Source organism: Calidris pugnax, unplaced genomic scaffold (assembly GCF_001431845.1).
Source record: "Calidris pugnax isolate Ruff unplaced genomic scaffold, ASM143184v1 scaffold14, whole genome shotgun sequence".
NCBI lineage: Eukaryota > Metazoa > Chordata > Aves > Charadriiformes > Scolopacidae > Calidris > Calidris pugnax.
Window position 1 is genome coordinate 5,109,318 of NW_015090793.1, and position 17,896 is coordinate 5,127,213.

At 38.3% G+C, this 17,896-nt stretch overlaps 1 protein-coding gene across 1 annotated transcript in view; it reads right to left on the reverse strand.

The window, feature by feature from the left end:
• Positions 1-883: 883 nt before the first annotated feature.
• DOK7 (docking protein 7) overlaps positions 884-17,896 on the reverse strand; it is a 66,630-nt gene continuing 49,617 nt past the window's right edge. Inside the window, exons 9-12 of the mRNA XM_014966666.1 lie at positions 9,173-9,238; positions 8,024-8,095; positions 4,231-4,383; positions 884-2,593 (exon numbers count right to left, since the gene is read on the reverse strand). Coding sequence (XP_014822152.1) covers positions 2,457-2,593; positions 4,231-4,383; positions 8,024-8,095; positions 9,173-9,238 — 428 coding nt within the window. The 3' untranslated portion in view covers positions 884-2,456. The remainder of the gene's footprint in view (positions 2,594-4,230; positions 4,384-8,023; positions 8,096-9,172; positions 9,239-17,896) is intronic.

Here is a 17,896-nt window from a genome sequence, read left to right on the forward strand (position 1 = left end):
AAGTGGAAGTCATCTGTTCTATTTGTCTTATTCAAACTACATACAAAAAGAGAAACAAAAGTCTAAAAAGTAACATACTTCATTTGTGGAAAGCCTTATAGGATAATTATGTCAACATTAACAAGAACTATAAGTATAAATTTATATCCAGCTGTTTACACAAATTCATGTGCACACAGAACCACGTGCATGCACAGATTCACAGCCCTGTTTAACCAGAAAAACATATTATTTAAATTGTGAGTCCTCCTGTAAGGCCAGCAGCGATCTGATGACCTTTACTTTTGTGTCAAATCGTTACCCATGCTGCAAGTCCAGGATTCAATGTAAGCAATTTTGAGTAAAGTACAGAAAGACAGTCTTTGTAGAGAACCTGGGTAATATATTTTCCTGGAAAATAGCTTTTTACAAGAGAAATATTACAGCTTCATTATATATCATAATGAAAAACACTGCAATTCAGTGCATCAGGCAAGCCGTGCTCATTTTAAATATTAAATATAAATAGGTGCATAGCAAGAGATCTAACCCTGCAAGTCCTCCAAGCGGAGGATCCTTAATTGAACAGCAGTTCAGTTAGATAAAGGAGCTATAAGTCCTGGTCCCAAGGAGCCATAAGTCCAACCCATTCCAGTTGTACTGAACATGTAGCAGACCACCATTGTGCATTTGTCAAATAAGAAAAATCTTTTAAATTGGGAATCTCACATGAAAGATTTCTTTTCCCTTCACAAATATGCTAGGCTGATAAACAGAGGAGTACATCTTGGCACGGGACAAATGACGATGGCAATTGTCAACTCTCAAACATGTTTTTATTTATTCGAGAGATTTCTGATATTTTACATTCCTATTGAGGCTACATTCAAATAAATGTATAGGTTAAATTCTGCCTCAGAATCAAACGCCCACCTCTCTTTCTAAGTCACTTAGCGAAACCCTCACTGGCACAAAACTTCCACTCACCAACATGAATTATAATGCATATCTGAAAAACAGAACTGGGCTGTGAGATTGTATCTTAAGAGGACACAGTCAAAAATCATAATACCCAAGGTTTTACTCCTGATAATTTCTGGAAACCAAAGCTCATATGTTATTGCAGGCCAAAATTTTGTTTTCTTTGTACGTACAGGACTGTCGCTGCTGTAACTTTTCATTTAAATAACATTTCTTATCAGGACAAATACGTAGAGCACAAGAATTACACAGACAGTGCACCACAAGAAACTAATTCAAGTTTTGAATCATACAATCTCACTGTACAAAGGCAAGATGTCAAAGACTTCTGGATAAACGTATATTACAATTAAACATCCTGTTGTGCCTCAATTCTGTAGCATCTCTGAAAACATCATCCTCTTACAGAGAACTGGTTTTATGCTATTTAGGGACAGCAGAGAATTATTCAATGAAAGTTTTAGATTCAAGGTAGACAATCAGCTTCTGATGCTGGTTTACATAGAGATAGTTTTGGAGATATAAATAAAAGACTCAATTTTCAAAAGTAAGTGTTTCTTTTGAGTACCTTGATTTTATGATATTCTGTGTGAGAAACCTGAGAACTGATTTTCAAAGTGATACATATATTCAACTCCAGGAAAATTGCTAAGAATTACAGGTACTCAGCAACTATGAAATCAAAGCCTATGGTTTGACACAGGTTTTTAAGAACAGAAGCACCCAAAATGTCTCTTCGCATTATTTTGATTTATAGACATAATTAAATTAAATAACTTGTTTGTGTGTGCTCTTGTCTGTATGCATACACATATGCACCCCTGACACTGCAGCTTTTAAATCTGAGCAACTTTAGCCAAAGCTACAAACTCTTGGTGAGGTACAAAACTGAATTATTTATAGGTAAAGTTAAGCATGTCCATAAATAAGCATACAAATTGAACAAAATTGTGCCTGCAAAAAATCAGGCACTGAATTTCCTTGCTTTTGTAAGAGTCCATTAATATATTAATAGAGGTTTAACGTATTTTATACACTCAGATATATACATATATTTTATCAGTAATGTGTGCTTACATACACACATACGCACACATGCAAACCTATGTGTACACTTACCACGCACGCACTCACATTCCCTTATCTGCACACATTCAAGTTCTTTATTTTCAAAGAAAATGCCACCATTTAATAAACACTGGAATTGGTTCCAGGTTCTCGAAGATTTTAGAATTATAGAAAAAGGTAACTTGCATCTGCCATTGCATATGAAAAAAAAAATCAGGATATTATGACCAAATTAAAATAAAAAGACCACGCACCCCCCTCATGCTACCAGCTTTCCAATTGGGAATCAAGATATTGGAATGAATCTGGTATAAATGCAATAAGCTACTCTCGTTTTTTGTATGAGTGCTTTTTAAAATAAATGTCGTTCTTTTGGAAGCTAAATTAGTACCAATTTATGGTGAGCCAAAAGTTCTCTCCTGGCTGGGTCATTGCTGAGCCCCTTTCTTCTTTTGCTCCAGCTCCTGCAGGCGTTCCTCCCGGCACTGGGCGTGCTGCGTCCCCACTTTGTGGGCTGTCTCAGTGGCTGCAATGTCAATCTGTGCGTATCGTGATGATCCACTCCCTGAAATACCAAATGAAATCATGTAAAAGAGTACACCCTTCCTGTATTCCTGGGTCAAACTGACCCAGTGTTAAGCTATTGAGACACTTCCTTCACATATTTCCTAGGTCATCTTGGTCTGGCCTTAAAGCAAGCTCTTTAGAGGGAGAAAAATAAAATAAAAATAAAATCTCAAAAGCTTTGTTATCTACATATTTCAGCTATCTGGTTTTCTTCAAATAAGCAAATGAATCAACTTATATTTCTGCCCCAGGTCTGAATCTCCACCCCTACTCCTCACAGTAGAGTACAAAATTGAACTCAGCTCTCCCACTTCTGGGAGGCTTCATCATCAGGCTACTCGTAAGTAAATGAATAACGTGGTATTTGAAAAGAGAACACCATTGGTAGGGCACTTGGCAGGGATTCTTCTTTGTCTGGATGAGGCACTCTGAACATTTACCAGATCGACCATCTTCAGCCTTAGACAGAACAACAATTTAGTCCAATAACGGGCAATAAGGGAGATAGAAGCTGCTCGGTCTGTTCAGGAGCAGAAAAGTTCTGTATAGGTGCAGATGTACAAGTTTGGAGGCTGGGAAAACTGGGCATGAAAAAATAAAGTATTTATGGTCATTAGAGGCACCTTCGAAGTTATACAAGTTGAGCATGGAAGGGTAGTTGACATTTAGGAAAGTTTATGTCAGTTTATGGAATCTGGCTCTTCATTCTTAATGTCTTGGTTCACTGTCTTTACAATGAAGACAAAATATCACTTTTATATTTCAACAGGGTGTTGTACAGAGAAATACATTAAACTCTGTGAGAAGCCCAGACTTACATAACTAGAGCCATAAAAACGACCAAAGGGGAAAGCACTAGCATTTCAAAGTTAATAAACTTGCTGAAATTAAAAGCGCACAAATTAAAATCTCAATAGCAGAAAACTATACATGGAAAACTCATTAATACCAAGTGTGAGCAACTAAATGCCAGATCCTGATTAGGGGCTTTCTGTAAGGAGGAATGCATCTCTAAATGACAATATATGCTAGCTATAATGCATCTTTATGTGCTAATTGTGCAAATTAAGCATTAGAAGTAAAATACCCAGATCCAGACAAAAGATTTAAAAAAAAATAATAATCAAATACTTGGGATGGCTTCCTTTCTGTAGGACTTTCACACGTCCTCATGGAGAGCAGATAGAAGAAAACACTGCTTTCTATTCTTAAGCATTTGCTGCATGGCTCCAGAGTTAGTACCCTGAGTAGCAAGCCCTTTACACCTCCACCCACAGCCCTGTTTTTGAAGTCAAGCAAGAAAAATTAAGTAAGTGTAGTCCTAATATATGTGATGAAAACCTTGAGAACACAAAGCAAATTACTGTCTGTCAAACTCCACAGACACAGAAATGTTCACTTTAGAAGTAGTGCATATACAATGCGCCTGTCAGAGGGATGGAATGTCTTATAGAACCTCATTATGTAAAACCCTTTTTGAAAAGAGTTGGCAATTAAAAGAACTGCCCCACAAACGTACCACGGTTCAACTCCTCTGTTGGCAAGAGCCTATGGGTAGATGAGAAATTAAGATTCCCAATACAGACTACATTTCTGCTTCCTTTGCTGTTGAAATGGTATTGTGGACTTCCTTACCTCTTATGCTTGTGCTAGGTTCTTGGAGTTCCAGTTCCATGTAATGAAGTTGTTTTTTGGAAGTAGGGCTGACAGGAATATTAACATAGGTGGCTGTCTCGCTGTGGAGTCGATCTGATGGAGGGACATCAGCTGAATAACCTACTGCCCCTTCTGAAATGAGTAACATATTATTATAGACACTGTTTCCAATGACCAATGGTGCATTTCATAAAAACACAATGTTCCATCAAATGTTCTTAAAGCAAACATTCAACAGCAACACCTCCACTTGCCAAACAGCACATTCCTCAGTCATAGATAGGACATGAGAAGACTGAGGTATGTACAGAAGAGATTCTCAGAGACTGATCAAGTCAGGATCTGTGCAGACGACCACAGACCACAGCCAGGGATCCCACTATGTTGTGACAGAAAGCAAACCCTATGCAGAAGTTTTCAAACAGAAGCAATGTATGTAATACTACCTCACACGGCTTTTGGCTCTAACTCAAGTTAGTAAAGCCCAATATGAAGCAATCTCTTCTGGGAAGATGTGAACTATTATATCATCTGCAAGACAGCAACTACTAGAAGTTTAGAAATTATGTCCCAAAAACAGGGACTGAAGAACTGTTTAAAGCAAGGGGAAGAACTGACAGCTTCCCTGGAAGTGTTCAAGGCCAGGCTGGATGGGATTTTGAGCAACCTGGTCTAGTGGGGGATGTCCCTGCCCACAGCAGGAGGGTTGGAACTCAACGATCTTTATGGTCCCTTCCAACTCTAACCATTCTATGGTTCTATGATTCTATGGTTCCCTGTACCAAGCTGAAAAAGATAGGAACGATGCCAGGTGGTGACAGACCAAGTAATAAGACTTTAATTGCAGGAAAAAAAGCAGAAGATTAGACAGTGGGAAAACCTTTCTAATAGTAAAGATCATAAGAACACTAGAGGAAATCCCACAGAGGCTGAAGAATTTCTACATCTACAAATTTCTAAAAATGAGATAGACTAACACCTACAAGGAAACAGTTCTCTATAAAGCAATTCTGACTTAAAGACAACGTTTTTTTAATCTGCTGGATGATTTCTCAAGACCTCTTCTAGTCCTACTTTCCATTATTCTAATTTTATCAGAAGTGGAATGAAGAAAGAAGGTAGAAGGAGACCCAAATACAAACTTGTATTCCCTCTGTGCTTGAGCAAGGCTTTGAGTCACATTCTCATTGTCCTACTCAGCAGGCCAGAATTGCTTACCTGTGCAGTCCAGTTGAAGTTCTTAACCTTAGACACTTTCAGCTGTTCAGTCAATTTGGGACAGAGGAGTGCAGAGGAAAAATGTATCTCTTTCAGGTTCTCCCTTCCCCCGAAGGCCTCCCATTAAACCCTTCCTTGTCCTCACATAATACTTGTATCAAAGCTTTATTTGTCCAAATCACTGCTTTTCTTTTCTGCAGATTCAGACACTGTTGAGATGTGAAGGGAGACACAGTAGGTGATTAAGGCTTTTTAGAGCTCAGGAGAGAAAGACTACTTATATCCATCCAAGAGCAGCTGTGAATAACTATTAAGGGGAACTTTTACTTCTTCTTGGACTGAACTATGAATAGCAGAGATATCTCATACAGAGTCAGACAACAGTAAGAGTTGTCAGAGGCTATAGTAGGTTCCAGGATAATCTCTCAAGGTTTAAACTATTTAAATGAAAGGGGTCTACTATGCAGTCCAAAATTTTAAGAGCCTGGAAAGTTGGCAGTTTTCTGACAGATTTTCATAAAGAAAACATAGGAACATCCATGATGTAACTGGAAATTTTTCTGACCCTCAGGCTTCAAGTTGTTGTTCCAAAGCCAGGTGTTAGGAACAAATAAAAAGGGAAAAAAATCAAGCAGAATAAATTTCTGTATCTTCACCAAACATCATTCTTAGAAATTCTTCTCAATTATTCTGTCTGAAATATTTCAAAGGAATTTGGCCTGACCGTGCCAAAAGGGATTCAGCAGAACCATAGCATTGAAAACCTGCATTCCAAATAGTTAAAGCTGTAAGAAAATGACAGTCTTAAGGACTGAAATCATCACGAATAGTCATGAAGGAAAAGATAATTTATGAAGTCTTTCTCTACGCTAGTAAAGTGATGTAGCAGGAGTTAAAGTGAAGTCTCCTCAAAGCTAGCTAGCATGAAAACTAGCAAACTTCTCTATAGAGCTAAATAGTTGAAAGGTTTCAGGAAGCTGAATGTCATACCTGATGCAGACAAGAAAAGTGATTTTCCTGAGAATTAAAAAAAAGAAATACACATGGAGAAAAATATATTAATTGGTAGGGCTTTGTGCAAGAAAAGCAAAAGAAACACACAGAACAAAAAAACCCTGGCAACAATCAAATATTCTTCTCAAAAGAAAAAAACAAAAACAAACCCAAAAACAAATCAAGAACAAAGTTGGGCAAGTTGGAATGGAAGGAAAGGAAAAGTCTTCTGTTGTTTAGTCTGTGCTGTCTTAATAGAAACTGTGCTTTCTTTGTAAACATAGAAATACTTGGCTATTCATTTTTCCTTCAAATAAAAAAACCCAAAAAACCACCTCATTAGACACTAAAAACTGGCTTATATTTTTTTGTAGAGAAAGGTTTATTTGAAAAGCACAAAACAGTCAAAAGCCCCTCCTAAGAAAACAAGGCACCCACAGAGAGGCATGGACAAAGACAGCACTTTTTGGCAGTCCTTTCTGGGTGGACAGAAGTAGAAAACGCTTACAAGAGGGGTCAGAGGATCAGTATCTGAGATCTTTATGGAGGGGGGATTTGAGAGAAAAACAGCCCAAAATGTACTTGGAGACATTCTGAAAGAATTGGCTTCATGACTGCTTGAGGACAAAGGAGGAAAGGTAGAAAGAAAAAAAGATAGTTACCAAATAGCAGGAGAAGAATAAGAGAAAATGCAGTGGCACTGAAATGAGGACAAAAAGAAAGGTCCAGTTCTGGGCTCCCCAGTTCAAGAAGGACAGGCAACTGCTGGAGGGGGTACAGCAGAGGGTTACAAAGATGATTAGGGGCTTGGAGCATCTCTCTTATGAGGAGAGGCTGAGACTTGGGTCTTTTTAGTCCAGAGAAGAGAAGACTGAGGGGGGATCTGATCAATGCTTATAAATACTTAAAGGGTGGGTGTCAAGACGATGGGGCCAGTCTTTTTTCAGCGGTGGCCAGTGACAGGACAAGAGGAAATGGGCACAAACTTGAAAGTAAGAAGCTCCACCTAAACATGAGGAGGAACTTCCCTACTTTGAGGATGGCAGAGCACTGGAACAGGCTGCCCAGGGAGGTGGTGGAGTCTCCTTCTCTAAAGACATTCAAAACCTGCCTGGACAAGTTCCTTGCAATGTGTTCTAGGTGGACCTGCTTTGGCAGGGGTGTTGGACTAGAGGATCTCTAGAGGTCCCTTCCAACCCCATGTGATTGATTCTGTGAAAGGATAATATAGTATTACTGGGGAGGGAAGAAGAGAATGATATTTGAAACTCATGTTTCCGCCTTTCTTTCAGCAAGTGTTAGTTATTCATATCTTCTGCTCTATGTAGGCATCATTCTCAGAAATGTGTGATAAATAACACAGAAAGAAAACCAACACCATAAACCCTGAGATAAGTGTGTGTGTGCGTGCATCTGAGCATGCATGTAAAGCCGACATGTTCAAAGGGCAGCACTTCAAAAATAAACATTTAAAAGAGTTCACAACAGAAAAGGAAAAAGAAAAAGAAACAGAAGATGTTAGTAGCCTCTGATGCAACTGGCTGCAAAGACCTGTACTCACCAGGTTCCTCAGGGCTAGTAGGAGTTCCAGGTTCTGCAGGAAGTGTCAGCATCTCATAACCACCTTTTGGACCTAGAATATAGGAACACCATCAACAGCTTTGGATTTAGGAATTTGCACAATGAAAAAAAAGCATATAATTTTCTGATTTTGACTTTTAGCCTTCTAAACTGAATAATCATACTGAAAAAAATCTCAGAAAGTATAAACGGTGCTGACCTGTGTGTGGTGGTGATGCCAGTGTTTTCTAATGAGTGCAACAGCAAGGAAATAAATGTTAGGGCATTTTTACAAGTATTCACACTGAAGGCCACTGAAGCCAACACTGTGTTTTGCTGTACATCAATGTGGGAGCAAAGCTGTCTGGAATGCATGAATCAGGGAGAAGTGCGTGGGTGATCTTGGGAGCATCTGGAAGACTCTTGTTAAAATTCCACCTCCAGCATGATGGCTAACTTCTTGATTTCTGACAAAGCTCCGCAGAGAACGCTTAAACTGGCCCTTCCAAAGATAACTGCTTTCCAAATGGAAATCATCAGCTTTGCAAGAGGCTAGGTTGCACAACATCATCAGTTCTTCCCGAGCACTAAGCTGAAAAAAGATGCCCAGGTTGGTTCTCTCATGATTTCAGACTCCAGCACAGTTCAAACAACACAAACAAAAATGCTATGCCACTAGAACGAACATATTTGGTTTAATTCTGAATTACAAACTCTCATAATTGTATCTGCTGGTGTTGTGTTGTCTCTTTCTCCATTATCATGAAGAAGTATCTTTAAATGTGGTAGGGTTTTTTTTCCCACCACGTCATTGCCAGGATACAGGATTTTTCATGGCCTGAGGTGGGTTTTTTTGGTGGGTGCCCTTTGTTAAAGTGCTGGCAGCATTTTACTGCTGTGAATAAGATTACTGCCTATGCTCTGACACTTATCTCATCTGTCACTGCCTCTTCTAAACTTATCCCATCTGTCAGTGCCTTTCTAACAAAAACCTTGCAAAGCAAAAAAAAAAAAAAACAACAAAGAAATACCTAAGTTTTATAACAGGGAGTCAAGCTATACATTACCTTTAACATTTTCTGAAGTTTTAAATAATTTAAGTTTAAACTAATTTAAGATTACGAATATATTTCATAACCACTATACTCACCAGCTTGGAAACTGTGCCCTCTATGCACTTTCAAAGACCCAGAAGCTGCCATGACAGAAGCACCACCTGTTTTCAAAGAGAGATATTCACATTAAATCTAAATACCTGTTGCTATAATTAGATATCTGCTGTGCATTAGCATTCTCAGTACATGTTTCTGAAACATCAAGAAAAATTTCAATAAGAATTATAACTCATTGTTCTTCTTTTAAGCCAAATTCCTTTTGCTAAATTTTTTATCCTAAGATTGTGGCATTATAATGTTATTTTGTTCTTTTCTTTCTTCAGAAAGAAGGGATGCCTTCTATAAAACTGCAGGATACTGACCTCCCTGTTTGTGGCGAGTACTACTTTACTCACAGAGGTAGTTGTCTTGAACTGAGAAGTAAAATGGCAATGAAAACCAAGTGGGGACATACCTTCGCAATCCATAGCATAGCTTTGGCAATCACGAAGTTTAAAATATTCATTAAAATCTCATCAGACTGAATCTAAAGCCTAATGAGCTTAATGGAAAGGACCGTATCACACTTCAGTAGTCCACTGTCCAGTTTTGGACACAAACGCAGAAGCCAGGGTAGGATGAAGGGTAGGCAGAGGACCTAGCTCCCATGAAGTGTGAATGCAGGTCATAGCTGGCCCTTGTGAAATACCATTCCAAGTGTTACAGCCAGGAAAGCTTTACACCAAGGGTATGTCAGATGGCACAGGCAGTGCCATCTCCTTTCCCCAGCGCTATTCAGATCAGCAGGAATCTCTCCCAGGTATAGTATTAGATACAGAAGTTTGAGGAAATAAGAGCTAGTTATTCAGAAACCTATAGTGGTACACACGTATCAGTGCTATGCTTCTATCAGGACCAGGGAGGAAATAAGAGCTAGTTATTCAGAAACCTATAGTGGTACACACGTATCAGTGCTATGCTTCTATCAGGACCAGGGAGGAAATAAGAGCTAGTTATTCAGAAACCTATAGTGGTACACACGTATCAGTGCTATGCTTCTAAGCAGGACCAGGGAAGTGATTGTCCCCCCAGCACTAGGCACCAGTGAAGCTGAACCTCAAATATTGTGTTCAGTTTTGGGCCCCTCATGACAAGAAAGACATTGAGGTGCTGGAGCGTGTCCAGATAAGGGCGATGAACCTGGTGAGGGGTCTGGAGCACAAGTCTTATGAGGAGTGGCTGAGGGAACTGGGGTTGTTCAGCCTGGAGAAAAGGAGGCTGAGGGGAGACCTTATTGCTTTCTACAACTCCCTGAGAGGTAGGTGTCACTCTCTTCTCCCAAGTAACAGGCAATAGGACAAGAGGAAACGGCCTCAAATTGCACCAGGGGAGGTTTAGATTGGATATTAGGAAAAGTTTCTTCACTGAAAGGGTTGTCAAGCATCAGAACAGGCTGCCCAGGGAAGTTGAGTCACTATCCCTGGAGGTATTTAAAAAAACACGTAGATGTGGCACTTAGGGACATGGTTTAACGGGGCTTGGCAGTGTAGGTTTAAATTGGACTTGATCTTAATGGTCTTGTCCAACCTAAACGATTCTATGATTCTATGTGGTGTGGTTTGTCTACATACACACCTCCCTTCTTTATTCAACCAGCAAACTACCTGCTCGGTTAGCATTATCCCTATCCAGCCATGAATGTCCTGTCTCTATTGTTGTCACCATGGGCACCTTAATCAAGATGAGTGGCATTTTTTTTCCTCACATGAATAATTTCAAGGGAACTTCTTGTGCAAGTAACTGGTACTTAACAGGAATAAGGTAGGAGGCTGTGCTTATGAGTAACCCTGACAGGGCAGCTGTGTCATGTGCTGCTGGGTATTGGGGATCAGCTATAAAATTAACACACTCTCCTAAGCTGATGAATAGTCTCTGAGCAGGTGAAACACTTCTCTGCAATATTTTTTTTTTTAAATAGCATCCAAAAATTACTGTAATTCTTACAAAATATGAAGAAATTCTAAAATATAAAATAGTAGTCTCAAATACCTAAGAAATCTTCGTGATCAAGGAACCTAAAGACAATGTCAATTTCTTATTTTTTCCCCACATAAATGATGCATTCATATATTTTTTTCTAATTCTAATAACTTCCATGCTTATAAAATTATTCCTACACTTTTACAAAATAAATCTGAACAAAACCCAGAGATTACCTAATTTAATGAGGAAAATTGATTAAAAAAATAATAAACGCCTATTTCAGAAGTGCACAAGGGTACATAAAAGTATACATAGGGTAATCCAAGAGTACAGCAATTTTCAAGCTTACCATGCTGAGAAACTGATTTTGTATTTTAACAAAAGAGATCAGATTGTAGAATCTCTACATACTCTGGTGAGGACTTAACCACTAAAAATATTGTTTGAAATTTTGTTTTTAACAAGGCTTCTGGCATAAATAAATGCAAAAACAGGACAGAAAGTATGATGCCCCAGACTATCCGATATACTTATTTTCATTTTTCACATCCCAGAGCATCCTGTCTGTGCATTATTAAGAATATGCTTTATGCAGCTGAAAGCTGAAAGCCTTATGTTACTTTGAAGATTATGGTTTTACGCTAATTGCAGCTTCATCACAAACTAGTGTGTGGTATTTTTCTCCCTCAAAAACTTAGTGTAATGCAGTAGAAATCATTCCACAGGAAACATGGATTTTTAAGCAACATTTTTAGGATGTTGCACACATCAGGAACAGGAAAGGAGATTTAAAACAATAAGATACTCCAATCCATTTATGGTCAAGTTGAAGTTTTCCCATTTGGAGCTGGTTTAAGAGAATTACGTTAATGCTTCAGGATTTGACCTGTTGTATTTTCCTCATTTTCAAATCTGGCAACTAACAAATATTTACATAGTTAAATCTCTCATGGAATTTTTTTTGAAGCTTTGAACTGCATCATATAAACACATGTCAACAGGGATCAGCCTAGATATTTTCTTCCTCCTCCTTTATGTCTACCAAGTAAACTGGTTTGTCTCTTATTTATGAATCCTAGGATAACACTTGCAGGAATGGAAAAAGCAAGTTAGCAAGATAAATTTCCGAACATATAAGCATCCAACAGGAGACAGACACTCCCTTCCATCACTCCCTTTGTCTGCCAAAGGATTGTTAAGAATAATTTTTTCAGTTTGCCCTGCCATCCAGTTCTGTGTGGCTGACTGGCTGCAGTCTCACTCATCAAGAGACTTATTTCTCTTCTACTTTCCGCAACGTGTAAGAGGAAGAAGATATTCAAAATGCAACAAAATGAAAACATGGTGCAGAATATTTTGCATTCCTACCTATGATTACACTCAAAGGTCTGATGTATCTCAATGAAGACAACCACTATTTGAAACATTTTTCTGACTTTATAGTCATTGCTTTATGCAAAAACTCTTCAACAACAAGCACAGTTTACAGCATGTGGGCTCAAGAAAGCGCCATGGAAAAAAAATTAACAAATGAGAGGGAAGCTGGAATACATGCTCTAAACTAAGCTCAGAGAGTTTACATTTTCAGATCCTGTCACCTATCATTACATGGCTAGTGAGTAGACACATGTAAAACTGCACTGAATTTATCGAGTGATCACTTCTTGCTGCACACAGCCTCTACTTTGCCCTCATGGAGTAGGTCATGAACTCTGCAGGCCTGGGCTACTAAATTTGCTGACAAAGGGTCAGGACAGAAGAAAGTACTATGCTCTATGATAAATTCTTGCTTCTTATTGAATTAAAACTACTTTTATTATGAAGCACTTTGATCCACTCAGCCAAACAACATTTCCATCTCCTCCTTTGAAAACAGGTACTTTGCTTAAAAGAGCACCCAAAGCCTAGAGATTGACAGGAGAAACGCAACTACACCAGGAGGATTTTTCATGTAAAAGTAATAAAAGACTTCCTGGTGTTGTATAATTGCCCTATAAAACTTCCTTAAGTTTGTTACTCCTCAATTTTCAAAGTAATATATTTGCTACTGTACAGATGGCTTTATCTGCAATACATAAAAGTTGAAGGGGATGCTTAAAAACGCTTACTTGCTCTACAGATTTCACCATATTTGGAAATGGCTCCTCTCTCTCTAGCAGTCAATTTCAGAGGTAGTAAAATCACTCAAAATTAGAAATGCATTCAAGCACAGTGACTGTTCAAATATTGTTTCACAAAGATGCCTGTTTAGTGAGTCCAAAAGAATCACAGAGAATCTGACTACTTCTAGCTGTTATTCATCTTCCCATGCTGTAGGGCTACTCTAGCCCAGCCTCCCATCCTTAAAAATGCAAAAATGTAAAGCCAGAATCATTACCACTTCCTCTACCAGGAAACTCAGTGTCTGTTTTTCAAAAAATATACTTTCAAAGATGCTTTACATATATTTGCTCAAAAAATCTTCCATATGACACTCAGTATCTACATTGGCTAAGAATGAAGAACACATACTGAGTGTTTTTAATAGGAAAAAAAAAATCACTATGTTTGCATATATGTTTCTTCACCTTCATGTTCTAGAAGGCTGGGATAGGTACCTTCCCCAGATTTCAGTTATCAGAGGAGGCATGGGGAAGCAAATCAGGAACACAGAAAAGGCAGGAATAGAGGGTCACTGTGACATGGACTTACCACCTTCTGTTATCCCCAAAACAGGGAACAGGAACCTGCTGGACCTACTCAGTCCAGAGGATGCAGTAGCAGCATTTGGATCATTCACTAGCATATGGTTTCACCACAGTGACTTTTTTATTTGCCTCCTGTCAGGCACTTAGTAATTCAGAGAGTCACTAAGGAAAAGGCTTAGCTTGTAAATGCAATATGTATTTTAATCAGCTTAGTTAAACCATTTTTTCTGAGCTCCTATTTTTCTTCCCCTATGGAATTATTTTGAGTGCACCTATAAAACAAGCCACAATCAAGAAGAGCATGTCATATTATGGCAGGGCTCTATTCATCATTTTCTCATTATAATAATGCTCTTCCATTACAGTGTTTAGCCCTATGAGGTACGACATATTTATGGTGGCCACTATTCAGCACACAGACCTTTACTGGCTCAATAAAAGTATCATAGCATACTTTGTCTTTCTACATCTGAAGAGCTGACAACATATTTCCTGAAAAAAATTAATGTGAATTCTAAATTATTTTCAGCCTAAGCAACAACAGCCAACATAGTATGGCCCAGATTCTTCTTTCTCACTGCTCTCAATTAATTCCTTGAAACCGTACTCCTAAGCTTGGAATAGAAGTATCAGGCTGCATAGGTTTGCAACAAAATTTTAAAAATGCATGAAAGAAAACCTATTTTTCCATCATAAAAGTTAAGCTGTCAGACAGCTGAGTTCATTTTCAGCACCCATCACCTGTTATATACTTAATTTTATTCTTTCTTTTTATCTCCCTCCCTTAACTCCCTATCTACCTAAGAACAATTTAATAGAGATACAATGTTCATAATCAGCATTCAGCTGACATTTCACATGAATTCCAATCCACAGCATTGTTTTATGTTTATTCCTTAATTCATCCTCTCAGAACATTTCCCATCAAGCATTGTGTAAGTTTGGTGTTACAAGCAAAGTGGCTGTCAGATAGCAAGAGTGTCTGTGCCAACGCTGATGAATTTGCTCCTGTGGAATATGGAAAAAAATGGAACCGCTCAGGCAAAAATAAAAGAAAAGAGAATGTAAAAGTCACAAAACTTACAACATTAAAGTATATTGCTTCCAGGGGAGGATATTTGTTAACTTATTTTCCAATTCAGCTATTGATTTTTGTAATGCCAGAGCCTGCAGCATGGAAGAACAGGGAGATCACACCTCCCACTAAAGATGTTTGAGTGTTGAAATGTCCAGGGCTGGGTCTGGCTGTTGGGAATGCCTAGGCAATCAGCTTCTCTGTAGCTAATGGGAAGGGGCAAATGTTTCTGAAACATGGTGCGTAAAGCCTGCATGAAATATCTTCTCCAGGGATTGCAGAGGGACCCTAAGCACTTCTGCAAACTTGCTCCAGCTCCCATTTTAACTTCTTTAAATAGGACCCTTGGGATTCAGGCTGCTCAGTACTCTTGGAAGAGTTGGCAATCAAGGACAGAAATAGTTGCACTTCTTCCCTCCCTACAAAACAATCTCATGGTTTAAACATCATTGATAAAACAAAAGAGCTGTGAGTTCCACTCAACTGAGAAAATCCAAATATTCTGGAACAGGGCTTGAAGACATTATTAAGTAAGGGCTGGAGGTTCCTATCTAAGTTATTGCAGTGAATTAGAGAGGAGCACAAGATTTAAGTAACAGGCCTAAATCACTGCAAGAAACACCACAACTGTTAGGAAACACATTCTAAATGTAGGAATAGCAAAGGACTTCAGGTGATTTAAGGTGGCTTAAGAATTCTCATTGCAGAACATGCTAAACAAACACCTGTCAGACATACACACAGAAGTACATCCTAACGTCAGGACACAGGTTTGAGCTAGAGAACCCCTTCAGCCCAGTTTTTCCTACAGTACTTTGATTTATAGTACCAGAAAAATAATCAAGATAATGGCGAGCTCTTCAGCTCACCATTCTGTGAAGTCCTTTGGTTCCACCTCTCAACACTGAATACGCATCTCATTCATGATCCCTTAATTCACAACACATAAGCTGCTCCTGAGAAAATGACCTATAAAGTACTCATATCTCTGAAACTGCACCCACTAGATCATGCTACAGAATTTCTTAAGCATTCATAAGAAACTTTGTATAGGTCCAATGAGAAATTCTTGAGCAAATGTACCAAACTTAGATGCCTCCAGAATCCAGCAGCCTCAGAAATCAGGAAAGCGGAATCACATTTTTGAACCTCTATCCTGTCATGGTATTTTAAGGTCCATAATAACCATAAACGCAGTCTAGTATACTTAAGACCCAGCATTCCTACATCATAAAACTCCAAAGAATCTCTTACCTTAATCTGTACTACAAAGCTGTGATAACAACAGGAACAGTTTCCTACTACAAATGCAAACAACCTAATTCAGTCTCTCTTTCTAATCTTTATATCGTAACAAAGGCAACCAAATTATTTGAACTAGAATTAAATGATTCACCCTAACTTGTTTTTTTTCTAGGAATACAATTCAGAATTGTTGCCACATTTCTGAACACTTTTCAGCTTGCCTTCACATTTAGACACATTTCTCTAAAGTTGCTGAATCTATTGCTTAATATATATAACTAGCAGTAGAAAGGGAATATTACCCGCATTCGCTACCAATAAACTGAAAAGTATTTAAAAGATTGATCATGACTCTCTCACTCCAGTTCTTGCCACAGAACTGAGGCACTCAAGAGCAAAAATACTGTACAGAATATGTGGGCACCTGTAGCACTGGAAGAAGTGGGTTTGCACTTGTACGGTGTGTTCAAATGAAAATGCAATACAATCCTTTCTCCGATAAAAAAGAAATGTGTTTATGACTAAGTGGGCTGCTACACTAGCAAACATTGCAACCGTGTATTGGGTCATTGTACAATCGTTCATGATAGTACAGATATCTTACCATGTCCATGTGCAAGATGGGTTTTGAAAGTTAATTAGTGTGCACTTATGTCATCCTCAACAATGAATTAAAAAATCTTAATAGAGAAACATAGAAAAGTTCCAGTGCTGTTCCTTTAGTCTGATGGAATTGTTTGAATAACTGCTCTGCACCCAGGGACCTTCAGTTAGTGGCTTGGATTAAAGATGGTGGAAACAAAACATTCAAAGGCTACAGGATTATCTTAAAAGATTTGCAGCACCAAGTTCAGTTATACTTTAAATGTTCACATGGATAAAAGACAATACTTTAAAATTAAATAGCTGAGGGTAATAAAAAAGTGATGAGACACAGAAAAGATGGGTTTCTTTTGTATTCTGAAAAATAGTGTAGTACTGGAGAATAAAGTTCTAAAGGTATATAGTGAGAGCATCAAAGAGATGAAACCCCACAAAGATAGTTAAAAAATTATCACTGTCTTTAGATGCTGCACTTAACTAAATCATTTATAGTTATTCCAACAAGTATTCAGTTCTTTCCTTAAATAATATTTACCCAATGTACCAGACATGAAAATCCACCCACTCAAATTTGTTCAGTCTTGTATCTTCCCTTTCTGTTGATCTAAAAATCTGTCCTGTATTTCTACATTTCCAATTTTCTTAATGGTAGGCTTTATCAAAACAGCTAACTCCTTCATCTGCATGAATAGTCAGAGATTAAGTTTTTGTCAGATTTTTTTTGCATCCATGGTTAATTTGCCACTGGAATTAATGCAGAAATAATATTGTGCCCCTTCACACACACAGCTATAGACCCAAGTTCCCCTGTATTTACACAGTGTTTAATCATAAGTGCTCTGGTTTCCTTGGGTTGATTAGAGGACTAGAAACCTGAGTACCAGAAGGAAAGATAAAATTAGAGTTAACGATTCAATTTGTACTTCTACTTACACATCTATAAATCAAGACTAGTTCCACTGACTCGAGTGGAATAACTAGGAACAAGATCTGCTAAATGCTTCTGGATTTTCTCCTGCTAAGACAGACAAAGGAATAGAGTTACTTATGACCTTCTCCAGAGACACCTCCGGATCCTAGGTATCTTACTGGATTTGATCACTCAAGTATCAACCAGATATACTTTATGTATTTGCTAAGGTTTTTAAAAGTAACAAAGAAACCCAAGCACAAAAAGCTGTTCTATG